The sequence below is a fragment of the Lithobates pipiens genome, unplaced genomic scaffold (assembly GCF_037356315.1).
Source record: "Lithobates pipiens isolate NorthernLeopardFrog02 unplaced genomic scaffold, aLitPip1_a1.2 Scaffold_27, whole genome shotgun sequence".
Lineage (NCBI taxonomy): Eukaryota > Metazoa > Chordata > Amphibia > Anura > Ranidae > Lithobates > Lithobates pipiens.
The window spans coordinates 160,935,227-160,962,090 of record NW_027507788.1 but is presented as its reverse complement, the minus strand read 5'-3'; the positions used below and the strand labels follow the sequence as shown (position 1 = coordinate 160,962,090).

At 44.4% G+C, this 26,864-nt stretch overlaps 1 protein-coding gene across 2 annotated transcripts in view; it reads left to right on the top strand.

Moving 5' to 3' along the window:
• ROBO4 (roundabout guidance receptor 4) overlaps nt 1–25,942 on the top strand; it is a 202,668-nt gene extending 176,726 nt beyond the window's left edge. For both annotated transcript variants that reach the window (XM_077457781.1, XM_077457782.1), the window contains exons 19-20: nt 17,000–17,193; nt 23,773–25,942. In XM_077457781.1, coding sequence (XP_077313907.1) covers nt 17,000–17,193; nt 23,773–23,790 — 212 coding nt within the window. In that variant the 3' untranslated portion in view covers nt 23,791–25,942. The remainder of the gene's footprint in view (nt 1–16,999; nt 17,194–23,772) is intronic.
• Nucleotides 25,943–26,864: the final 922 nt, after the last annotated feature.

The window sequence follows — 26,864 nt, the reverse complement described above, 5'->3', positions numbered from 1 at the left end:
AAACTGGGTCTTGTGCTCATGGCACCCCAGCGTAACCCCAATGGAACCCTAGTTGAGAAACGCTGGTCTAGATAGCCTCACTGACAGCAGAAAAGTTCTGGTAAGGGACCAAACCCTACCCTTCTCCACCGAGAACTAAGAGCGTTTTAATTTAAAGCAAAAAAAAAAAGTGTATTTTTTTGTTATATGTACAGTGGATACAAAAAGTCTACACACCCCTGTTAAAATGCTAGGTTTCTGTAACGTAAAAAAATGAGACAAAGATAAATCATCTCAGAACTTTTTTCCACCTTTAACCACTTCAGCCTCGGACCATTTGGCTGGCCAAAGACCAGAGCACCTTTTTGCGATTCGGCACTGCGTCCCTTTAACTGACAATTGCGACGTGGCTCCCAAACAAAATTGATGTCCTTTTTTCCCCACAAATAGAGCTTTCTTTTGATGGTATTTGATCACCTCTGCGGTTCTTATTTTTTGCGCTATAAACAAAAAAGGAGCAACAATTTTGAAAAAAAAAATGCAATTTTTTTTGCTATAATAAAGATCCCCCAAAAAATATATTAAAAAAACATTTTTTTTCCTTCAGTTTAGGCCAATACGTATTCTTCTACATATTTTTGGTAAATAAAATCGCAATAAGCATATATTGATTGGTTTGTACTAGTAATGGCAGCGATCAGTGATTTTTATCATGACTGCGACATTATGGCGGACACGTCTGACAATTTTGACACATTTTTGGGACCATTGGCAGTAATACAGCTATCAGTGGAATAAAAAATGCACTGATTACTGGAAAAATTTCACTGGCAGTGGGTTAACACTAGAGGGCAGTGAAGGGGTTAAGTGTGTCCTAGTTTTGTTCTAACTGAAGGAGGATGGGGACTGTGCAGGGAAGATAACAGTTCTGTCAGTTCTCCCCTCAGAGAACCGGAAACTGTGTTTTCTCCATGTGTTCTCCATGTGACCCGAGCGATCGTCAGAGCTCGGCGGTGATTGAGACCGCCGGGCACTTGCATTAGCGCGGGGCAGCATGCACGCACCCCCTAGTGGCTGTCTATGGTACTCATGACATCACCATAACGGTGATTCGCGCAGCCGAGCCATGTTGCCGCAGTATAATCTGACCTATAAACTGTACAACTCAGTTGAACAACAAACTAAAATCTTTTAGGTGGAGGGAAGCAAAAAATAAATAAAAAAATAATATGGTTGCATAAGTGTGCACACCCTTAAAGTGATTGTAAAGGCTGGATTCTTTTTTTTTAAAACAACAAACTTGTTATACTTACCTCCTCTGTGCAGTTGGTTTTGCACAGAGAAGCCCAGATCCTACACTTCTTGGGTCCCTCTTTGCTGCTCCTGGCCCCTCCCTCTTTTGAGTGGCCCTCAGCCAGCAGCTTGCTACAGGTTGTCACCCAAGCCGAGTCATAGCTCCGTGTATCCATTCAGACCTGACCCCGTCCCTCTCTCCCCTGATTGGCTGACTGACTTTGATTGACAGCCGTTGGAGACAATAGCACTGCTCTGTCTCAGCCAATCGGGAGGAGGGTATTGGATAGCTGAGGGGATCATGGACATTGTTGGAAAGAGAAGGAGCTCAGGTAGGTAATTGGGGGGTGCTGGGGAGGCTGCTACACAAAGAAGGTTTATTTTTCTTAATGCATAGAATGCATTAAGATAAAAAACTTTCTGCCTTTACAACTGCTTTAAACTAATACTTTGTTGAAGCACCTTTTGATTTTATTACAGCACTCAGTCTTTTCTCTTCGTTTGCAAAAACACTCCAAATCTGTTAGACTGCGAGGGCATCCCCTGTGCACAGCCCTCTTCAGATCACCCCCACATATTTTCAATCGGATTCAGGTCTGGGTTCTGACTGGGCCATTCCAAAAGGTTAATCTTCATCTGGTGAAGCCATTCCTTTGTTGATTTGGATGTTTGCTTTGGGTCGTTGTCATGCTGAAATATGAAGTTCCTCTTCATGTTCAGCTTTCTAGCAGAAGCCCGAAGGTTTTGTGCTAATATGACTGGTATTTGGACCTGTTCATAATTCTCTCTACCTTGACTAAGGCCCCTGTTCCAGCTAAAGAAAAACAGCCCCAAAGCATGATGCTGCCACCACCATGCTTCACTGTGGATATGGTGTTCTTGTGCAGTGTTGTTTTTGTGCCAAACATATCTTTTGGAATTATGACCAAAAAGTTAAACCTTGGTTTCATCAGACCATAGCACATATTCCCACATGCTTTTAGGAGACTTCAGATGTGTTTTTGCAAAAGTAAGCCAGGCTTGGATGTTTTTCTTTGTAAGAAAAGGCTTCTGTCTTGCTACTCTACCCCATAGCCCAGACATATGAAGAATATGGGAAATTGTTGTCACCACACAGCCAGTACTTGCCAGACATTCCTGCAGCTCCTTTTAATGTAGGCCTCTTGGCAGCCTCCCTGACTAGTTTTCTTCCCGTCTTTTCATCAATTTTGGAGGGAAGTCCAGTTCTTGGTAATGTCACGGTTGTGTCATATTTTCTCCACTTGATGATGACTGTCTTCACTGTGTTCCATTGTATATCTAATGCCTTCTCCTGACTGATACCTTGTAACAATGAGATCCCTCTGATGCTTTGGAAGCTCTCTATGGACCACGGCTTTTGCTGTAGGATGCAACTAGGAAAATGCCAGGAAAGACCTACTAGAACAGCTTAACTTTATTTGGGGTTAATAAGAGGCACTTTAAATGATGGCAGGTATGTACTAACTCCTAGTTAACATGAGTCTGAATGTGATTGCTTAATGCTGAACACAGCTACATCCCCAGTTTTAACAGGGTGTGCACACTTATGCAACCCCATTATTTTAGTTTTTAAGTTTTACTTCCCCCTAAAAGATTTCAGTTTGTTTTTCAATTGAGTTGTACAGTTTATAGGTTACATTAAATGTGGAAAAAGTTCTAAAATTATTTATCTTTGCCTAATTTTTTTACAGCACAGAAACCTGACATTTTAACAGGGGTGTGTCGACCTTGTATATCCACTGTATATCCATATTCTACTGTGACTCTCTATAGATGCTTTGTAAACACTGGATTCCTCAAAGCACTGTAGCCCTTTACAATATCGACATGCACACCCCTGGCAAACTGACCATTTTTGTCTTTCCAGGATGCTTGTTTCCATAGCAACCCTTTAATGTGGAGTTTATCAGCTCATAATTGACATCTTAGAGATTTTAACTATGTGAATAGGGAGAGGTGAGCTGGACGATTGCTCCTCAAAGACCCCGAGGACTCATTACTCACCATTAATGATCCCAGAGGCAGTGGATTCTCAATTAAGGGGAGGACAGGTGATCCAGCAATTCTTGTTAGAATATACGAGTAACGATCAGATACAAGGCCTTTTCATTCATCTCTAATCATGCAGGATATTGTTTTATAACAAGCGGTCGTCGATTTTTCCTAAACAACCCAGAGATCCTAGAGTGAGAGATTAGCTAACAGGCCCCTACATTTTGGACTACTGGGGAGTTCCTTGTTATATTGTGGTAGTCTACAGCATTGACATGGTGGGACAGGGAGGAAGGGTTGGCTACATACAGAAATTTATATGGATTGTTTAATCTTCAAATAGTATGCATACATGTGTTGAACCTTGGTGAAAATAATGTTATCACCAAGTGTTCATTTAACACACCTTGATAGCAAAGCTTCAATAATGGCACGTACCCTTGAATGGTCCCCTCGCCCTTTTACCAAAGCTTCTCCCATGATCCTTCGCTTATGGTATAATAGAGGGCTGAGAGGCTGAGATCAGGTCACTCAAGTTCCCCCACTCCATATGGTCTTTCTGAAACAGAAAAGAGCCTTTCAGAAACTATTACAACAAGGCTTAAAGGGCAAAATTGTCTAAAATGTCTTTATTTGCTGTAGTATTAACAGTACACTTTACCAGAAACACCTTAACTCCTTCATTTGGTGTGGAGAAACTTGAGTGTCCTGCTTAGAGCTCTGACCTCAATTCTTTTGGAATTAATTGGTTTGCCAAATGTGAGACAGGTCTTTTCACCCAATATCAGTACCTGACCACAAATTTCAGATTTCCACAATCTTGGGGAAAGCCTTCCCAGAAAATCACAGCCACTAAGCGGGGGATGGCCCTACTTTTGGTCATATAGGGCAGTGGTCGCCAACCTTTCAGACCTCACGGACCACTAAACTCATAACTTTGAATCCCGTGGACCACTAACATGAATTTTACATGCATTATACATACAATACTCCAGCTCTCTGCCCCCCCCCCCCCCCCACACACACACACACACTGCACACACTGCTACCTTACACAGACTCATCATTGGATCTCACCTACTAATCCAGCCATGTGCTCGAACTCCATGCTCCCTCCCACAGTCTGTGATCAGTGCCACCATTGGAAGTCCCCTCCTTCTTCACCTCCTGCTCTCTGCACTGCTCCTGATGCCTTCCTCTGAGTTCACAGGAGGCATTGGGTATCAATGTGTGCTAACAACATTGAGAACAACATTGGATGGTATACAGCTGCCACGATGTTGATTTGCTGCAGAACCCGTAGGAACCGCCTAAAATTTTGTGTGGACCATCAGTGTTCCACGGACCACTGATTGGCGATCACTGATATAGGACATTCCATGTATTGTGCAATAACAAAGGAGCAAGAGCGATATTTAATACAATTTACAAACTTGTTGATTTCAGTCCTTTGTCGTACAATCTGAAATTGATCAGATAGGTGAAATGACTGTTATAACGGCAATTGCTTAATATAACTGTAACAAGTGGCGCTGGTCTTCACTATCATTATCAGACATAAGAGGCACTTAGAACTGAGCATACCACCATTCACACTAAATTTAAGGCCAGCAAAGGTTAGCCACCTTCAGAAACAATGGTTGTTTGCCTTTCAGCCCTACGTCTGTCAGAGCCTTCTATGTATGTAATAACGGGATAACAGCACTTCAGAAATCCATTAATTATCCTACTGATGTTGTAATGAATTATTTTTTCCTCACCACTAATTCATTACCGGCTGTTAATTGCAAGTTTTGTTTTATTAAAAGGTGCAAATAACATAGATTGTAAAAGCCGCTGGAACGAGACCTGCTTTATGAGGAAATTAGGTTTAACAGCGGGTTCTTTAATGGCGCGCTCCAATCAATCGCTTTTGTCAGCCTTCCCGGGCACACTTAATGGGGCAGAGCTGACAATCTGTGTACGGCTATTGATGGCGGTTATAAAACAACAGCCCCGATGCCAGTAAATCCTCGTTCTCTGTTTATTTTAATCAACGGCACTTTTTTTTTTTTTTTTTTACGCAGCCGTGCATCATTTGGACCCAATGAGGGGTCTTTGGTGGTCAAGGAGTTAACATTACATTTTTTGCAGTTAACTTATGTTCCCAAGCAGGATCCGGAGTTATCAGGCAAAATCTGATTATTTTAAGCGGCTTTACTGCAACATCTGTCTGTCACACAAAAGCACAGCACTGTATAATTCAATGTCGGACAAGGACAGAGGGGATTAGCAAGAAGGCTGAAGTGTGGGAAGATGTTTGTTGCTGTAGATGTTATGGGTGGAGCAAGATGGAAGTAATACGTGATAGAGAAGGGTTCAGCTTCTAAAAAAGCAACTTCCAGGAGCACTCAAACCGCACTGTTATGGTCATAGATGAGGGTGGCCTTTGGTTGGAACTTAATTAGCCAACTGAGAGGTTGGTAGACCTTGAGAAGTAAGTGGAGCAGTGCAAACATAATGACAGCATTCAAACAAGTATCACTGGTGGATGTTGAACTCAGGACCTCCGTGTTGCATATGCAACATGGTCACCGCGTTGACTGGCCATAGATGATGTGATTTTCTTCCCCTATCAACACTGAATCTCTCTCATAGAGCTATTGTGTTCTCTTCAAGTCACATACCTCCCAACATTTTGAGATGGAAATGAGGGACACCTACTATCAAACGTCTATAGGCATAGGACACACCCCCTGCCATACCCCTTAAAGGAGAATTAAAGTGGTTGTATACTCACATTTTTAACTTTTACCTACAGGAAAGCCTATAATAAGGCTTACCTGTAGGTAAAAAAAATATCTCCTAAACCTGTACGGTTTAGGAGATATTCCCCTCGGTATGCGCCGCTGACTGCAGCGGCGCATGCGCACAAGGGGATTCTCGGCCTGAAAATCCGGCAGTGGCCGACCGGCCGGAATGAAATCTCGCGCGCGCATGCGCAGGAGTGACGATATCGCGGCTCCGGCCGCTCACAGCGCCGGAGCCGCGATACCCGGAAGAAACGCAGAGGGAGCATGTCAGCTCCCTCGGCGTGGATCGGGCCAGATGTCGGGGCCTCGTTCTAAGGTAAGTATTTCATAATGAGCTAGTATGCGGTGCATACTAGCTCATTATGCCTTTTGCTTTGCAGGTTTAAAAAAAAAAAAATTGCGGGTTTACTACCGCTTTAACAAAAAAAGCTTCATTAAATACAGAAGGGCTTTTCTGAGCACTACTATTCCTTTATATTGGCTTTAAAAATTTAAAAATGCAGCAATTTAGAAATTGGATGAAAGGTTTAGCACTAGGAAATGCTTTTTGAAAGATAAAAAGTGCATTTTATATAAAACTATATGGATCAGTCCAAAATGAGAAAAAATGGGGAGGAAAGAGGGACAGAGGGACATTGCTCCAAATCAGGGACAGTCCCTCAAAATCAGGTACAGTTGGGAGCTATGCAGTCATGGAGGCTCAGCATCACACATAGGGTTGATTTTCTAAAGGCAAATAGACTGTGCCCTTAGCAAAATGCAGTTGCACTCTGCAAGTGCAGTTGCCCCAGAGCTTAGTAAATGATGTAAAGCTTCACTTTGCAAAAAGTATTCAATCACTTGCAAGGAAAATAAAAAAAAACACATTTTTGCTTGCACATAATTGGATGATGGAAGTCAGCAGAACTTTTTCTCATTTGCTAAGCTCTGGAGCAACTGCACATGCAGAGCACAACTGCACTTTGCAAAGTGCAAAGCCTAGTTGTCTTTAGTAAATCAACCCTATAGCTCCCAACTGTCCCTGATTTTGAGGGACTGTCCCTGATTTGGAACAAAGTCCCTCTGTCCCCCTTTCCTCCTCATTTTGGTCTGATCTATATGGTCATGCATAAAATGCACTATTTATCTTTCAAAAAGTGTTTCCCAGTGCTAAACCTTTCATCCGATTTCTAAATTGTTGCATTTGTAAATTTCAAAAGCCAGTATAATAGGAATAGTAGGTTTAAATAATAATTGTTTGTATAATTCACCATTAAGTGGGAGTGGCAGGTGGTGTGTCCTATGCCTACATACTTTTGCTAATAGGTGTTCCCATCTCAAAAAGTTGGGAGGTATGCATTGCATGTGGGCGTTACTTGAATGCAAATACAGTTGGTCTAGGAGCACCCATGTCTCCAGATTTACTAGCGATGTAGAGGTTTTGATATTTGCATAACTCCTCCCAAGAGCCATCCCACTGCTTACTTCAGGGTACTATGATGTTTTTGGTAAGCTATGTATAGCACCCTGCTGGCCCCTCCCACCAGCCATGATCTGCAGGTATTGCAAAGAGAAGCACTGAGACACAGTCAATATATCATTGGGGTCTAAAATAAGATATGGAATAAAAGTGGGAAAGTTATATGTAGGTATTATAATAGTGTGTTGATGAGGGGGGAGGGAGGAACCAGGGAAGGTAAAATAAAAGAGGATTAAGGGAAATCAAGAATACGCTTTCCCCACAGCAAAAACAAAACACTCTCCACTTTATATATAAATCATCCAAGTGCACGAAGATACAGGAGACTCATTTTTAAATCTTCACCAGATGGTATAATACCCCCGCGGAACTAAAGAAATGTTTCCCCTCATCCTCAGACCGTTGCTGGAGATGTCAGAGAGAGCAAGGTACTAGACATGTGCAATTCATTTCCTTCCGAATTTGTTTTTTAACGAATTTCAACAAATTCGTTCATTTCGGAAATATCCGAATTAACGAAAACCTGTTTAACAAATTTTTCAGATTTTTCGAATATTTGAAAATTTTTAATTTGTACATTTGTAAATTTGTACATTTGTACATTCGTAAATTCGTACATTTGTAAATTTGTACATTCGCACATTCGTAAATTCGCATATTCATAAATTTGTACATTCGTACATTCATAAATTTGTAAATTAGTAAATTTGTAAATTTGTAAATCAGAAATAATAATTAACTGATAATAACTTAACTATTACTAACTATTAAATATTATATGTATTGGAATTTCCTTTAAAATTTGGCTTTTAGTGAACGTAACAAATAAAAATATATCCGAAGTTACGAATTATCCGAAATAATGAATGCTGTATCCAAACAAATTGAACGTAATGAATTAATAGTAATAAATAACAATAATAATAATAAACTTTTTATTATTATTATTTATTATTAATTTGTTCCGTTCCATTTGTTTAGATGTGGCATTCGTTATTTTGGAAAATTCATAATTTTGGATAAATTCGTATTTGTTACGTTCACTAACAGCCAGATTTGAAAGGAGATTACAATAGCTATAATTTAATATTTAGTTATTATTTCAGATTTTAAAATTTTCGGATTTTTGAATTACGAATATCCAAATTTACGAATTTTCTAATTTACGAATGTATGAATGTACGAATTTATGAATATATATGAATTTTCTAATTTACGAGTGTACAAATTTACGAATGTACAAATTTTTGAATGTACGAATTTACTAATTGCGATCATAACGAATGACCCAAAAAACAAAGGAAAGAAACAAAAACAAAAAATTGTTTGGCAGTGCACGTCTACAAGGTACAATGCTTCACATATTCTGGTCCTGCACAAAACTAGATCACTCATGGAAAACAATCTGCCATACAACACAAAAGTTTACCGAGTGCGCTATACTCGAAGATCCGGCTTTCTTTCTGCTTAATGCATCCAACATCCCGCAAAGAGTCTATAAAAAATCAATAGTTCGCCATCTCCTGGACGCGGCCAAAGCGTGTATCTCCTTATGCTGGAAATCCAACCTACCTCTATCCATAGGACTGTGGCTTAAAAAAGTGAAGGAAATTAGCAAAATGGAGGATCTTATCTCACATACCGCAATCAACAAAGAGAGCGATATCCTAAGACATGGACACTCTGGAACACCTTCGCCTTCTCTGATGAAGGGCGGGCCAAGTTTGAGAGCGACATGTGAGATTAGTGTACCTCTAAGATAAAGAGGATGGCAGACAGCAGATCCTCCATACTAACCATTGACCCTCCCTGCTTGCAAAGTTATCGGGGAGACACACATTCATCGCCTCCTCTGTGACCCTGCTTACCCCCCTGCCCTTTCTATCCCTCTCTATCCCTTACCCTCGACCCCCCCCCCCCCCCCCCCGGGCCATTTGGCCCTCTCGATCTTTCTATTGCTCCTTTTTCACTCACCCCTTTTGTTTCAAGGTTCCTGGAAAGTTTCTCCAGAAATTGTTTCTAGTACTGTTTTAGATAATTAGAAAAGGCTGAGACGGAGCTCACGCAACCTCTTATTACTGCAAATTAAAAGGCAATGGAATAGACTTGTGGTAATTTAGCATTAAGGGCTTATAACTATAGCCCTCCAGAACTACTATAAGGAGGTTCCTATGGGTTAAGAGTCATTTGTAAGCTTATTACATTATGCTTCTAATAATAACCAATCTGTTCCGAATATAATGGAATGTGTTTATTTACCTTACCTAATGCCTTTATGCTATCTTTATGTAATCTAAGATGTTGTGTCTCGTGTTCTCATGTTTTTTTAACCACTTGAGGTCCGGGCCATAACCAAATGACGGCTACAGCGCGAACCTCAATTTCCTGGAGGCCATCATAGGACATCCTCCCTGTGCACGCTCTCTGTAGGGAGCGCGGGGAGCGAGCTGTGATCACCGAGTCACTCAGATTCGGGTGATCACCGGTCCGAGTAAGGGGCCGGTCCCAGCCCCTTACCATTTTATCAGCTGTCCACCAATGACAGCTGATCACATTATGTAAACAAAAGCTCAGTAACCCTTTTTTTTTCTCCTCACACTGACAGCGGGTTATGATAAAGGGACATCGGTCCCGAAGAGGAAGGAACACAGGCACCTCATCTGTGCCAATCAGTACCCCCTGCCAGTGCCACCTGTTATTGCCACATGCCAGTGCCCACCAGTGCCACCTATCAATGCCCATAAGTGCCACCTATCAATGCCCACAAGTGCCACCTATCAATGCTCACCAGTGGTGGCAATCAGTGCCCATTATTGCCACCCATCAGTGCCCATCACTGCCACCCATCAGTGCCACCTATTATTGCCACCTGGTAGTGCCCCCACAGTGCCCACCAGTGCCACCTATAAATGCCCATAAGTGCCACCTATCAATGTTCACCAGTGGTGCCAATCAGTGCCACCTATCAGTTTAAGCAATCAGTGCCCATTATTGCCACCCATCAGTGCTCATCACTGCCACCCATCAGTGCCCATCACTGCCACCTATTGGTGCCCATCACTGCCACCTCATCAGCGTACATCAATGAAGGAGAAAAATTACCATTTTTTTTTTATTCGTTTTTTTTCAATTTTTTTAACAAAAAATAAAAACCGCAGAGGTGATCAAATACCACCAAAAGAAAGCTCTATTTGTGGGGAAAAAAGGATAAAAATCTAATTTGGGTACAATGTTGTATGACCGCGCAATTGACATTCAAAATGCATCAGCGCTGAAAGCTGAAAATTGGTCTGGACAGGAGAGGGGTTTAAGTGCCCAGTAAGCAAGTGGTTAAATAAAAGATTTGAAAAAAAAGTGGATTAAGGCTCCTTTCACATTAGCGCATCTCCAATGTTGCACAATTTCCAGTGCGACGTTGGAGAGTGACTTTGATGCAACTTTTGGTAGATTTTCATTGAACTTTACATTCTGTGGATCAAAATCACATGGAAAGTTGCACCAAAGTAGTGCAGGCACCTTTTCAAACCACCTTTGCCAACTGTATTATAGTGAATGGACTCTGAACTTCATATTTAAGTGATCTCCTTTATTGTGTAGGTTAAGATGCAAGCTTTCAGGATGACCTAGGTCCCCTCTTCAGGCTCTGATACTTTATTGTTAAAAGTTTTACTTATAAAGACATTGTTGTCTGTATGCCAGTATAGAGTTTCCGATGTTGCAGAATTCTTCTATTCACATCTAAACGGCCCCTTCAAGAGGCGGAATTTTTTGACAATTCGCCAGTTTTATGTTTTCTGCTAAATATCAAAACGCTCTCCAGGAAATTCATTAGCCGGCTAACGAGCTGAGTGGGGAGGCGGCGGATTGTAAAGTAAAGACTAATTATTTTTTTATTCATGAACGCAGATCCATAACACAGTAACTACATTCTGCAGGAACTTTATCAAGACCAATAAAATCATTTCTTGCATATTTAGCACCTGATTATCCGGAGCTGCAGAAAAGGTTTGGCCAAAGGTCGGGAGTTTTGCTAAATGTTTTTGAGCTGATGAAGTCTTGTCTCCCAACTCGGAGCTTCTCCCCTTCCAACTCTCATTCTGCTAATCTCTTTGCTGGCAGGCAAACAAGTTTAATACTTTAAAAGCAGCCAGTGCATTAAGTGCTTGGCTCATGCCCCTTCCCATTGCGGATATTCCTGCCGCTCTGCTGCGACAAGCCCTGCAGCATGGTGGTACATGTTAAGGCCACCTTGGGTCTTAAAGGGCACTTTCACCTTCTTGGCACTAGAAGGCAGGGCAATGAGGCATTCTTTGCATAGAATTTCTTCTCTATGTTGCTGTGTAGTGCAGTGCAAACACAGGCTTTTGAAGTATCTATTTAGTCCAAAGAGAAAATGTTCCAAGTTTCCTTTGTCTAATCCTCCTAAAGCAGTGGGAGATTATCTGCTGCTAGAATGTATTTTTTTTTACCTTGGAGTGTAAGCTCTTCTGGTGCGGACTCATAAGATTGGCAAAGCGCTCTTTGTATAGCAATGCAGAATATGTCAGAGCTATGTAATATTAATGATAGTGTGTAAATGAATATTAATAACAGTGTGTGACTTTGGTGGGACCTTAAAGTGTAAGCTCCTCTAGTGCAGAGACTAAGCCCTTGTACACACTGTCAGAAATTCCAACCACAAAATCTATTAGATTTTGTCCGAAACTGGTGTTACATACACACGGTCGGACAAAGTTGTCGGAAAATCCGATCGTTCGGAACGTGATGACGTTTGTTATTTACAACGGGACTACGTTCAGGCTAGTAACCAATAGCTTTGGTCTCATAATTTGATCTGAGCATGCGTGGCACTTTGTCCGACCAGAAATTCTCTACAAACGATCGGACATGTTGTCGGAAAATTTTATATCCAGCTCTCAAACTTTGTTGGTCAGACATTCCGACGGAAAAAGTCAGATTGAGCCCACACATGGTCGGATTATCCGTCAACGCGGTCCGATCGGACATTTTCCGACGGAATTTCCGAGCGTGTGTACAATGGCTTATATGAAAGACTTAGCATTCTCTGTATAGTACTACGAAATATGTCAGAGCTATATAATATTGATGATAGTGTGTGACTGTGGTGAGGACATTAGAGCGTAAGCTCTTCTGGTGCAGAGACTGATTTGAAGGGCTTAGTATTCTTTGTATAGCACTGCGTAATATGTCAGAGCTATACAATATTGGAACTATTATGTAAACAAGTTCACCTGTGTTTGCCAGTGCCACATGCCCAAATTGTAATTGGAAGGCCATCAATGAGATAATTATGAGAAGGCCATTAATGAAGGAGCTGCTCTGAAAGGATATGAGGCACCTGACCAGACCTTCTCCACCCATTATTGAATCAAGGTCAGGCCACTCTTGGGTCACTTTAGACTGTGTGATAGGAACTTAATTATTTCTCACTAATACAGACTAAGGTACATCCAGCTGGTGGTATCAAGAAGGTAGGGCTACATTCCCTATCATCGCCCGCCTGACTAGGGTGCTGTTCCCTTGGGGGCCCCATGTGGATACTCTTAGCCTGGACGTCTGTGATCACTTTTGTGCCATCTATATCCTGAACTGCATCTAGAGTGACTATTATCTTATTTATGATTTTTTGTGAATGGACATCTTTTTTTTGAACCATCAACCATGCTCATTGCACCCCATGAACCCCTGAAGAAGCCTACAGTATGAAATGTGTAGAGTCCAGGCACCCTGCTAAACCCTTCTTTAACACACAGGACATTGTGTTTTACCTATAATTTGATGCTAAATTATTAGATCTTATGTATGCTCTGGAATTGGGGTGTCATATCTTCTGGGGTTTGGCATTTAGCAGTGTGGCATGCTGTATTGATGCTTTTAAAAGGGTTTGATACATCAACTTTTTAATAAATTTGTAATAAACATATGCTTTTAATTAAGTGAACTCATGTTGGTGTAATAATTTTGGCAGAAGGGGTCAATGCCTTTAAAATCCCATAATCTTCTCATCAATGGCCTTCCAGCTATACAATATTATTAATAGTGTGTGACTGTGGTGAGGACATTAGAGTGTAAGTCCCTCTGGTGCAGAGACTGATGTGATTGGCTCAGAGTTCTCTGTACACCACTGTAGAATATATCAGAGCTATATAACTGTATGTAGCAGGACCCTCTAAGGGACTGCTTGGAATTACCTGCTCATCTGCGCTGCCATGACCTGATGAACATTCCAACCCACCTGACACTCTGGGTTCAGATATCCTTGTACCACTGTGGAGTAATAAATCAGACAACTCTGTGTGTTTATGTTCTGATAATGTTTACTAGAACCAATCAAAGAGATATTGTCATAAAGAAGAGGTAATAGATCTGCTGAGTTTTCGGCAACAGTGCCAACTCAGCAAAGGAATTCCTCTGAATAACACAAGGTAAGATGTTGACAGATAAACAGTAGGTTATATACATTTCCTCAAAGAAATATTGCTAGCCCCTGCAGGGATAAAAACAGCTAACAGATTATACTGAAACACTGTAAAAGATGGAACCTGGCCGGCCTATGACTGTTACCCTAATGAGAGATCAGGCTTATGCCGCGTACACACGATCAAACAATCCGGTGGAAAAGTCCGGCAAACTCAAGTCCGCCAAACAATCCCCCCGTGTGTAGCCTCCGGCATACTTTTTTGACCCGAAAGTACGGCGGACTTAGAATGCCGTGTTGCACACCAATCTATCCGTCGGACTCGCATTTCGGCGAACAATCCGGCCGTGTGTGTGCCAGTCCGCCGTACTTTTGAAATGAGCAGACTTTTCCCGCCCGGAGAAAAGTCCGCTCATTTCGAGCGGGTCTCCAGGTAGGCGGGCCCGCGAAGGAGACGTCGCTGGCCCCGCCGCCTTGTATGGACTTAAAGGGTAACCCCAACACCGAAAAAAATCGTTATGGGGGTCCCCCCCAATTCCACAACAGACCCTTGTCCGAGCACGCTACCCGGCCGGCCAGGAAAGGGGGGCGAGCGAGCGCCCCCCCCCTCCTGAGCCGTACCAGGCCGCGTGCCCTCAACATGGGGGGTGCCTTGGGGAAGGAGGGGCCGCGCCCAAAGCACCTTGTCCCCATGTTGATGAGGACAAGGGCCTCTTCCCGACAACCCTGGCCGTTGGTTGTCGGGGTCTGCGGGCGGGGCGCTTATCGGAATCCGGGAGCCCCCTTTAATAAGGGGGCCCCCGGATACCGGCCCACGAGATAACACACGAGATAAAATACTTTTTTGCACAGCTCCGGGGGTCTTCCGTCTTCGGGGGTCTTCTCGACGGACTCCTCCGCTATCTTCTTGTAGCTCTTTTGCTAGCGGAGGAGTCCGGCTTTCTTCCTCGCCACCGGCCTCTTCTTCCGACTTCGGGGGTCTTGTCCCCCTCTTCGGTTCTTTTGCTGGGCCACCGCGCCTTCTTATAGCTCTTTTACAGGCAGTGGCCCGGTCTTCTGTCACCGCCGTCGCCGCCGCCTTCCGTTCTTCGCGACGGAGGCGACAGAAGACCGGGCCACCGCCTGTAAAAGAGCTATAAGAAGGCGCGGTGGCCCAGCAGGAGAACCGAAGAGGGGGACAAGACCCCCGAAGTCGGAAGAAGAGGCCGGTGGCGAGGAAGAAAGCCGGACTCCTCCGCTAGCAAAAGAGCTACAAGAAGATAGCTCTTTTGTGAATGAGTATGGGGTACAATGTACCCCTACACATTCACCTGTAAAATAAAAGTACAAAAAAAACACAACACACGAGATACAATACTTTATTGCACAGCTCCGGGGGTCTTCCGTCTTCGGGGGTCTTCTCGCCGGACTCCTCCGCTAGCAAAAGAGCTACAAGAAGATAGCGGAGGAGTCCGGCGAGAAGACCCCCGAAGACGGAAGACCCCCGGAGCTGTGCAATAAAGTATTGTATCTCGTGTGTTGTGTTTTTTTTGTACTTTTATTTTACAGGTGAATGTGTAGGGGTACATTGTACCCCATACTCATTCACATAGGGTGGGGTGGCCGGTATCCGGGGGCCCCCTTATTAAAGGGGGCTCCCGGATTCCGATAAGCCCCCCGCCCGCAGACCCCGACAACCAACGGCCAGGGTTGTCGGGAAGAGGCCCTTGTCCTCATCAACATGGGGACAAGGTGCTTTGGGGTGGGGGGGGCCGCGCGGCCCCCCTTCCCCTAGGCACCCCCCATGTTGAGGGCACGTGGCCTGGTACGGCTCAGGAGGGGGGGCGCTCGCTCGCCCCCCTTTCCTGGCCGGCCAGGTAGCGTGCTCGGACAAGGGTATGTTGTGGACTTGGGGGGACCCCCACGCCAATTTTTTTTGATCCATACCAGGCGGCGGGGCCAGCGGCGTCTCCTTCGCGGGCCCCGCCTACCTGGAGACGCGCTCGAAATGAGCGGACTTTCCTCCGCGTGTGTGGGCGAGTCCGTTCATTTCGAAAGTACGGCGGATAGTACGGCGGACTTAGTACGCCGTATTAGTCCGCTGAAAAAGTGCCGTGTGTGGGCAAGTAGCCCGTTCAGAAATTCCGACGGACAGTCTGGCGGAAGTCCGCCAGACTAAGTACGTCGACCAGACGGCTACGTGTGTACGCGGCTTTAGAAGTAACAGTATAATGGCCCTCGTATCAGTAATAGCAATAGTGTCCCCATTGCAGATCTGATGGTCTTCACTGGTACGTAGGAGCTCGTTAACTGTAATCCAATAAGGTGTAGTGGGAAGCAATACGTTTCTTGTAGGGAAGAAGGCTATCGATGTCTAAGAACAGTGTTCAAAATAAATTCAGTAAAGTATTCCTAAGGTAAAGATGTCTGTGCAAAGTGTCCCAGTAAAATTTTGACAAAGGGTGGGTAAAGGTTGGGCGATTGGCCTCTCACCAATGACCAGGCCGATAGGATGTCTTCCGGACAGTATCTTGTGTAGCAGCACACCTGCAGCGAATCCACCATCTCGATCTCCCGATGTGAAGCTTGGTACACCAACTGGCAGGTGACCAGGTGGTGCTGGATTGACGTCAGATGACAAGCAGCAAAGATGGGCCCCTCTGGTATGGGTTGGAGTGTGTTATACCACGTGGTAGGCCGCGACCCCTCTCTCAATGCACGGAGAGGTCCATCACACGTCAGGCCCAGGAGGAAGAGAGCTCCGCGTGGGCTTTTGCTTCTTTTATAGCTAAACCCAGCTTCCTGATGGTTGCAAAGATCTCTGGGATATGTAGTCCATCCATATAATCATATGAAGCAATTAGTCTGAGGAACACACCAATGTGTGATTGTGGTGGGATATTGATTAGAGTATAAGCTCCTTGGGTGCACACACTGATGTTAATGGTTTATTGTTCTCTGTGCAATGTTATTGCTATATAATGTTATGTAATTAATATACTTTAAAACTATATTTAATTATTTTTGTATACTTTTTTTGCTCAGATTTCTCACCATCTGCGTCCCCTTTGGATGGAGCGTTAGCTCCACAGAATCAGAGTGATGGCACCGATCATAACAGGAAGGCTAAAGTGAATCCACTGCCAGTCCTAGATTGGAACATTGATTGGATGGAAGAAATGGAGGCCAAGTACAACCAGAGGAGTCAAACCAGGGCTCCTTATCCATTCAGTAAAAAGGTGAGTGGGAGAAGACTTCCTAGTTTTACTGTGCACCTCAATCAGGATGAAGTTCTGCTATAGGCACTCTCACAACTCTTTACTGTTATTAATAATACTGGAACCTAAATAATGTACAGGTTGGTGACCTTGGCACAAATACCTTTGAGTTCAGTTTGTGAGATCAACCAGCAACCTTAATTCACAGTGATTAACTTATCATTGTTCTGATTATGGATGGAGTCCTGTACAACCTACCCGTAGATGGCTGTTCTTACCAGGCGTTCCTAATAACATATCCAGGATCAGGTCTTCTGATGGGCTGATCCTTTATCATGATTAGGAAGGCAGCAGCCTAGGTTGAAAAACAGATCTACATACCACACTTGTATCATGGTTCACCTACCCAAGGAGAACACCCCCTCCTTTGGATTTACACAAGAACCAATTCTCATTCCTATTTGTCCAACACTACCAGATATCTACCAGACCCTTTAAGGCTGGGTTCACACTTGAGAACACAGCAGGAATCCGATGCATCTCCATTCAGCATTTCAGGTCCGATATATCAGCCCGAATTTTTGGCCGAATTCAGACCTGAAATGGACCAAAAGTCACAGGGTTCTTGTGCAATTTGCACCGGAGCTGCTGCGGAGATGTATGAACCGGCTCCATAGAGAGTCGTCACAATCTCCTGTCATGCGAATTGGATGCGGAGAAACCCAATAGTGTGAACCCAGCCTTAAACTTGCTAGGGGATTGACACTCTTGGAAGAGTCAACTTTCTAGCACAGCTCAATCCTTCCTTGCAGGTCATAGTCGTCTCCTCTTCTCTCCTCTTCTGGAGTGCTTAATTACTGTCTGTGCTGGCCCAGCTCCTCTACCCCTTACCTTACACACAACCTTTTCTATAGCTGTCAGGAATGGGGGTGGAAAGTATAAAGTGTCAATTGCGTGCCCAGTCATAGTCTGCTGGTGCTTTTAACATCACATCCAAGATGGTGGCACCCAGCAGCAGTCTCAGGGAGCAAGGGAGGATTTTACAGGTATGACATACATAGTATACTAAAATATGTTACTCCATGAGCTATGCTGTCAGTATTTGGAAGTGAAAGGCTCAGGTTTAAATCATTTGCAAAGGTGTCAGGCATCATGTTGGCATAAAGGTGGCAGATAGTTGTTGTCACCTATCTTTCAGTAGACTGGAGTTCTTTTTAAGTGGCTATGCAGACACAGAGTAGCTCTTCGAACTTCAGAACAGAGGCTTATAGAGTGGAAATGTTTTCCTTTCATTTATGAATACTCCCAGCAGCATATATATTTTTTTTTTCAGATTGTAGTTAATGAGGATTAATGCCATCACGCTGCCAAACCGCATTCCATCACCTGTTCTGCACCTTCGCTTGCAGCAACACAATCATATTGTTCAGTGATTTACTGTCAGTTCATCATATAGCACCTGTCTGTAGGGGGATTCTGTCCAATCCTGCTGCGAGAATACAGCCAGCTGTCTCAGATCTCACCTCCACTCCTATCATGAAATCAATATGGGAGCACTCCGCATTTCTTCTGGGAGATTCACATTACAGGGATAGCAAATGGTCTGTAATGCATTACTGGTCCACCATCAGCTGCAACAAAGAACTACAACTCTCAGTGCACCCTGCCAGCATCTGACTCTGTGTTATTTAACCCTTCCAGCTGGATGAATGTATATATGTGTCAGCACAGAGGTGGGCCTTCCATATTGCCACATATCTGCAGCTCTGCGCTTACGCACCCCCAGCATTGAGAGATGATCATCAGCTGGTATGACAGGCTTCTGATCATGCGATCACTGTGACAACACATTGAATACATAATCCGTAAGCCCAGGAAATGCTTCTGCTTTGTTCCAGCTTTCTGATTTAAAATGTGAATTTCATTATAGTCAATAGCAGCACATGCAAATTTCACTGAACCTACAATGAAAACAAAATATGCATTTTATGTAATGCATTTTTGTCCATATTTCCCATATGCCTGCAAGCAGAGAACATACAATATATTACCAAAAGTATTGTGACGCTTGCCTTTACACACACATGACCTTTAATGGCATCCCAGTCTTAGTCCGTAGGGTTTAATATTGAGTTGGCCCACCCTTTGCAGCTATAACAGCCTCAACTCTTCTGGGAAAAACTGTCCACAAGGTTTAGGAGTGTGTCTATGGGAATGTTTGACCATTCTTCCAGAAGCGCATTTGTGAGGTCAGGCATTGATGTTGAATGAGAAGGCCTGGCTAGCAGTCTCCACTCTAATTTATCCCAAAGGTGTTCTATCACGTTGAGGTCAGGACTCTTTGCAGGCCAGTCAAGTTCCCCCAAAATCGCTCCTCCATGTCTTTATGGAACTTGCTTGATGGAACAGGAAGGGGCCATCACCAAACTGTTCCTGCAAAGTTGGGAGCATGAAATTGTCCAAAACAACTCCACACCACTAAGACTGGGATGTCATTAAAGTTTATGTGCGTGTAAAGGCATGTGTCCTAATACTTTTGGTCAGTGGCGGCTGCTCCATTAGGGGCACAGCGGCAACGCCCCCTTAATCCATGCGCCCAGCCCCTAATCTACATGCAGTGCGCCAGACGCATGGATTTCAATGGGTTTTTTTTTAAGCACGTGATTAGAGCCGGAAGCTTTAAGTGGCTTCAAAAAAGGGTGGGCTTAAGGCACAGAGCACTGCGCCCTGAACCCACCCAGTTGTGTGACATTAGCAAATTAATATAGCCCCCTGTTCCTAAAAATGGGGCTATAGTGTAAATTTAGTTTTTGGCTGAGCTGTAAACAGCTCAGATTGATTGTACATAGTTTATTTGGTTCTGTTCTAAACTTGGCTTCGTTGTACATTTCCTACTGTTGCCAGTAGGTGTCACTGGTACCACAGGGCAGTGGGACAATTACAGCTAGGTTGAGCTGTAATGAATGTTCTTTTTCCAGAAACAGCCCAGTAGGAGGTTCCTGGCCGCTGTGCATTCTGGGAAGGGGTATTTATTGGACAGATGCCATGTGCTCTAGTCATTCTTCCCTCAGGGCCATTCTGGCCTGAGGATGTGCTGCTGCATCTTCTGCAGTAGGCCCAGAAGCCTGTCTGGGGCCTACTAATCCTGAGGTGGTCCTTAGGTTGTCTTACCCGTGTGGAGGAAGCTGAACCAAGCTGAGGGGATCCAGGGGAGGACCCTTGCTGGAGAGAGCCAGGAAGATGGCTGGTCTCTTAGAATGGCCTGATGACTTGTTTGGAGGACGCACCTACATCTAAACTACCCTTACAGTACTGCCGGGTCGGCTTAAAGGTTCTGGTACTGTTAAGCTGTTCTACAGTCTAATCAAGGTTACTTGCTTCTGGTTGCTAAGTCTGTGAGAGAGACTTATCCAGGTATTCAAGATCTTCTAAAGAGAAAGCTGTTTTGTCCTCTGAATATAATGCCACTTACACACGACCGGACTAGGTCCGACGGAATAAGTCCGTCTGACAATCCGATTGTGTGTAGGCTAATCCGTTTTTCACATAAAAAAATCAGACGGACCTAGAAGTAGAACATGTTTCAAATCTGTCCGACGGACTCAATTCCTATCGGGAAAACTGTTTGTCTGTGTGCTGGTCCGATGGACCAAATACAACGTAAGGGAAGCTATGGGCTACTGGCTATTGAACTTCCTTTTTTAGTCCTCTCTTACATCATCACGTTCAAAACAAACAGAATTTCGAACAGGCTAATGCCGCGTACACACGGTCGAACTGTATGACGTACTTAGTCTGGCGTACTTTCCGCCAGACTGTCCGTCGGAACTTTCCGAACGGGCTACTTGCCCACACACGGCACTTTTTCAGCGGACTAATACGGCGTACTAAGTCCACCGTACTATCCGCCCTACTTTTGAAATGAACGGACTCGCCCACACACGGGGAGGAAAGTCCGCTCATTTCGAACGCGTCTCCAGGTAGGCGGGGCCCGCGAAGGAGACGTCACTGGCCCCGCCGCCTGGTATGGACTTAAAGGGGAACCCCAACGGCGAAAAAAATCGGCGTGGGGGTACCCCCCAAGTCCACAGCAGAACCTTGTACGAGCACGCTACCCGGCCGGCCAGGAAAGGGGGGCGAGCGAGCGCCCCCCTCCTGAGCCGTACCAGGCCGCGTGCCCTCAACATGGGGGGGTGCCTTGGGGAAGGGGGGGGCACGCGCCCCCCCACCCCAAAGCACCTTGTCCCCATGTTGATGAGGACAAGGGCCTCTTCCCGACAACCCTGGCCGTTGGTTGTCGGGGTCTGCGGGCGGGGGGCTTATCGGAATCCGGGAGCCCCCTTTAATAAGGGGGCCCCCGGATACCGGCCCCCCACCCTATGTGAATGAGTATGGGGTACAATGTACCCCTACCCATTCACCTGTAAAATAAAAGTACAAACTACACTAAACTAAGTACAAGGACTCCTCCGCTAGCAAAAGAGCTACAAGAAGATAGCGGAGGAGTCTGGCGAGAAGACCCCCCGAAGACGGAAGACCCCCGGAGCTGTGCAATAAAGTATTTTATCTCGTGTGTTGTGTTTTTTTTTGTACTTTTATTTTACAGGTGAATGGGTAGGGGTACATTGTACCCCATACTCATTCACATAGGGTGGGGGGCCGGTATCCGGGGGCCCCCTTATTAAAGATTCCGATAAGCCCCCCGCCCGCAGACCCCGACAACCAACGGCCAGGGTTGTCGGGAAGAGGCCCTTGTCCTCATCAACATGGGGACAAGGTGCTTTGGGGTGGGGGGGGCCGCGCGGCCCCCCCTTCCCCAAGGCACCCCCCCATGTTGAGGGCACGTGGCCTGGTACGGCTCAGGCGGGGGGGCGCTCGCTCGCCCCCCTTTCCTGGCCGGCCGGGTAGCGTGCTCGGACAAGGGTGTGCTGTGGACTCGGGGGGTACCCCCACGCCGATTTTTTTCGGCGTTGGGGTTCCCCTTTAAGTCCATACCAGGCGGCGGGGCCAGCGACGTCTCCTTCGCGGGCCCCGCCTACCTGGATACCCGCTCGAAATGAGCGGACTTTTCTCCGGGCGGGAAATGTCCGCTCATTTCAAAAGTACGGCAGACTGGCATACACACGGCCGGATTGTCCGCCGAAATGGCAGTACGACAGACAAAAACCGAAATTCTTAGTACGCCGGACTGCACACACGAGCGGACTGTCCGCTGAAATGTGTTTCGGCGGACTAAGTACGCCATACAGTCCGCTCGTGTGTACGCGGCATTAGTCCGTTCGTGTGTGGCCAAGTCCATTCGTTCGGAAGGTCCGTCAGAACTCCGCCGAAAGTCCATCGGGAAGACTGTTGGACCTAGTCTGCCGGAAAATCCGGTCGTGTGTACGCGACATAAGTGATCTGCTAAAAGTGTATCTGAAACCTCCCCTAACCCTCTTTCCTACAACCTTTCTCAAGTTCTCATTAAAGCATTGAAAAGTACCTAAAGTGACTGATGCCTAAATTATGTTCAACTTCCCATTATAGCTATGGACTCAGCCTTGAGGTGAATGTAAGCTTGCCCCCTGTATCTGGAGGTACCTTTCTGCTCCCAGTAGACCCAGTTACATTAATATTTGCTAATTTATTCCTGCTTCTCCTCCCAGCTAATTAGGAAGTGACTTATGACTCCCAGCCCATCGGGTCTCAGAACCCACTTCCTGTTTGGTCGGAAGCAGAAGCAATGGCCCAGCACTTCCCACGACAAGCTGGAGGGGGGGCAGGTTTGTTTGCCACCTCCCGAAATATTGAGCCTCGGCAGCCACTGCTTTTGGTAATATAGTGTATGTAAAATGCGCGCTAAACACTTGTAAAATGCATCTTGCATTACATTTTCAGCTAAAAGCAGAACAGGCTCTAAATTGATTTAGTTGTAGTTTTATGTAAATTTTTATTCTAAGAACTAAAGTTGTATTCCAGGTATGTTTTTTTTTGCTCCAGCTTGGACCAGTGTCAACATTTCATACCTGTGGGATCCCTGTGGAAACGTAGTTTGACTGTAGTTGTAGCAACTACAACAGTGATCCTCACTGTCTTCTGGGCCCTGTGACAAGCGGCTGCCCTGCTGCATACTGAACACATGGGGCTGCTTACTCGGCATGGGTGTAACTCAGAAACCGGCCTGTATTCTTCTCAATGAATACAAGATGTTCTCTGATTGGACGAGGTGGAGAGGCAGGGTGGTGTAGTCACAATCTCCACCTCTCTCAATCAGAGAACGCCTTGTATTCATTGATAAAAATGCAAAGTGTTCCCTAAATGGCGCTTGTGCAGAGCGACCCCCTGTGTTCAGTATGCAGCAGGGCTGCTGTACAACACAGGACCCGGAAGGCAACAAGGATCATTGTAGTAGTGACTGCCACTACATTGATTCTCCGCTTCCACGGGGATCGGCCAAGTGTGGAATATACATACTTACAGATACTATGCAATAAAGTAACTTTGCAATAAAAATCCATACCTGGAATACAGGTTTCATTTTTTATTGAATTGTGATTTTTTTCTACACTGAGCCCACTTAAGCTTGCTATATTTTTATGAAATCCTGCTCTGTTGTTTCAGATGGAACAGTTTAAATGATAGTTTTCAGCTCCTCAAGCAAGATCGGCTGGCTGACAAGTCTTGAGGTCACAGATTCCAGTTTACCATCCCGATTGGAACCCGTCGTCCAGCACGCAGATGTTAGCAGAAGTCAACTTGCCATGTTCTGTGATGCCCTCACCTGTGCCATGGGGTATTTACTGCATTAAAGAAAAAGAAAAAAAACTTTGCTTTATGAAACCCCTTATGGCATGAAATCTGGAGCATGCAAGTTGTTCAGACTTTGCGTATGTGTCTTTTGCATGACATCACTTCAATAATATATTATAGAATCCTAAGATAACAATATAGTGTAAAGTTCCCAAACATGTATTTCCCTGTAAAGATCAATTCCAGGTTTTATCTAATATGCAAGTGAAAAATGCTATCTAGCCTACACTGCAACCCAGGGCCGGGACAAGGGGTGGGCAGGAGGGTCAGCTGCCCCTGGTGCAATGGTTTATTGCAGGGGTAGGGGGCACCCTGACCCTAACCCTAAGGGAAAGGGGGGCGCAGTTTGGCATCTTTGCCCTGGGTGCTGGATGACCTTGTCCCGTCACTGCTGCAACCATTTTAAAATCAGAAACTTTAAATTTGGTCCCTTATAATCCACTGCAGCCAGAATCCAGAGGACACCTTGCAGGATCATTTGGGTGTGTTTGGGAATTCCTCTCTACTTTTAGACCTGGGGTTCACAGATCACCGGTTTTCCGACAAAAGTGACTGGATAGGTTGGGGAACTACAGCAATGGTTGGATAAAACACTCCTTAAGGCCCGATTCCCACCTATGCATTTTTAGTGCTTTTTGCATTTTGCAGATTTGCACTACAGTCCCTTTAACATGGCTTCCTATGGAACACGTTCTGTAGTGCAAATCTGCAAAATGCTAAAAGCACTAAAGATGCATAGTTGTGAATCCAGCCTAAAAGAAGGAATAATCAGTCAGGAATAATTTACCTTTTTTTTTATTTTTTTGTCTTAGATGATTTAGTTATTTTTTTCCTAACAAAATTCCGTAGAAAGGACTTACATTTAAGATCGCTAATGGTAGCACTAAATTTACAGTTTTATATAAATTTGTATTATAGTACATTCAGATCAGATTATTTATTTTTTAAGATCTGAATACACAATTGTAAGATTTTTCTCTGACAAGTGTCAATATAATCCTGCCCATGCACAGGAAAAAGCAAAAAAAAAAAAAAGAGAACGTTGTTTTAAAGTGGACCAGAACTAAAAAAAAAGAAAAAAAAGACCTCAAGCACACTGATAAGTAGTTCTTTGCCATCTGCCTACTATTTTAGTGCACAACTTCTACAGTACAGATCATCATTAACTGTATTTTCCACACAACAGTGCTGCAGTTTGCTGAAAAATCCTGATAGAGAAAAACAAAGAATGAACAGGCTGCATATAAATGGATTTTACAGCAGTTCACTGTGAAACTTTTCCCCATAGAAGGCAATAGCTTTTCCTTTTTCTGAATACCCTCTACATCAATTTCAGTGTTTTGATAGTTTACGCTCATAGTTATTTTTTGCTGCATCCAATCCACCCTCACTGATCTCCAGCCATTGGAGACATGTAAATAACCTCCATTTTTATATAGGCGCAATGGTACGCGTATTGATGCGATTATGTTGAATCTGACACAATATAGCCGCCATCATTTAATTTCCTCACCATCCAGAACATAAGCAGACACACGCCAGAACCACCTTCATGTCTGTCACATAAAGACCCAGAAAACACGGAGCCCGCGCCGCACACATGCGTGATATGGAGTTCCAGATCCTTTGCACCGTAGCCAACAATGACCTCTTCTGAGTTACTAACTTACTGCCAGATTTGTAAATTGTGCGCATATAAATATAAATACTTTTTTATCCTACTGATTTTATCATAAAGTCAGTTTTCAATGCTGTGAAATGAAAGTCTGGCAGGAAGGGATCTGAGATAACAATGTATAACGTTAACACTAACAACAATGTATCCATGTCTGTGCTGTAAATAGATCATTGTAAGTACACTAGGATGATACAGATGTAGACTTGTATACCAAGTTTTTAAAATGTCTTCCTGATTTTTATATGGTGTGACGCCAACTCAGAAATCTAAAATGTGCAAATAAATTTTATTATATGATAGAAATGTGTTTATATATTTTTTAAAGAAGCGTTGTAATAAAAAAAAAATCTATACTTGCTGCAGCATCAATGTAATTGAGCCCTGCCGGAACTGAGCGATCACATGATCGTTGATTGATCAGGTCTCGGTCTGGAGCAGTGACTATCAAGGAATGCTCCCTGCTCTGCGCTTCCAGCACTCACTGGAGCACCAGGCTGGGGAGGGGGCGTAAGCTGCTGGCTCAGTCTCTCAGTGGGGTGCCAAGAGGCTGAGCCAGCTGTCGATTGGGCATTTGTGTGGATCCAGACATTATTTCTGGGATCCTTCGAGGTCTGGAGAAGCTGTGTGACATCAGCCAACAGTGGGCTAGCCCACTGCCTGCTCATTCGGGGTCAGAGGAAAGTACAAGTAAGCGGGGCTGCTGTTAGAAATCATGGGGCCCTGAACAGCCTACCTAACAGGGGCCCCATGCTGCTGGAGGGAGAGACACAGACAGTGCATCGTTCTGTAATTGTCCTCCTGTCCAGCAACACCTATTCCCCTGCTGTCCAGCCCCCCCCTACAGGAGGCCCGGTGGTACCCCCTATTGGCGCCCCTGCAAGTTAGTACTCCTGTGACCCACAAGAGAAGTATGGCCAAAAAAGATTTGGTCATACTTCTCCTTTAATAAGAATATTGATATTAGAAGTGTTCTGCAGTAACACAAATGGAGCAGTGTTTGTAAAATGTGAAGGAGTGCATCTACAGATGTAGAGACCTGGGTCTGACACCCGGCACGTGATTTTCAAACGATAAAACACCATTGTCAAATTTGAAGCACCATCACAGGATTTTGCTTTTCCAGCACAATGGACATTTTATATTTTATTATTTAATATGTTTGATATTATCATTTTGCACTAAGTCATTCATGCACTTTATTTATATGTGTGATATCACATTGGTT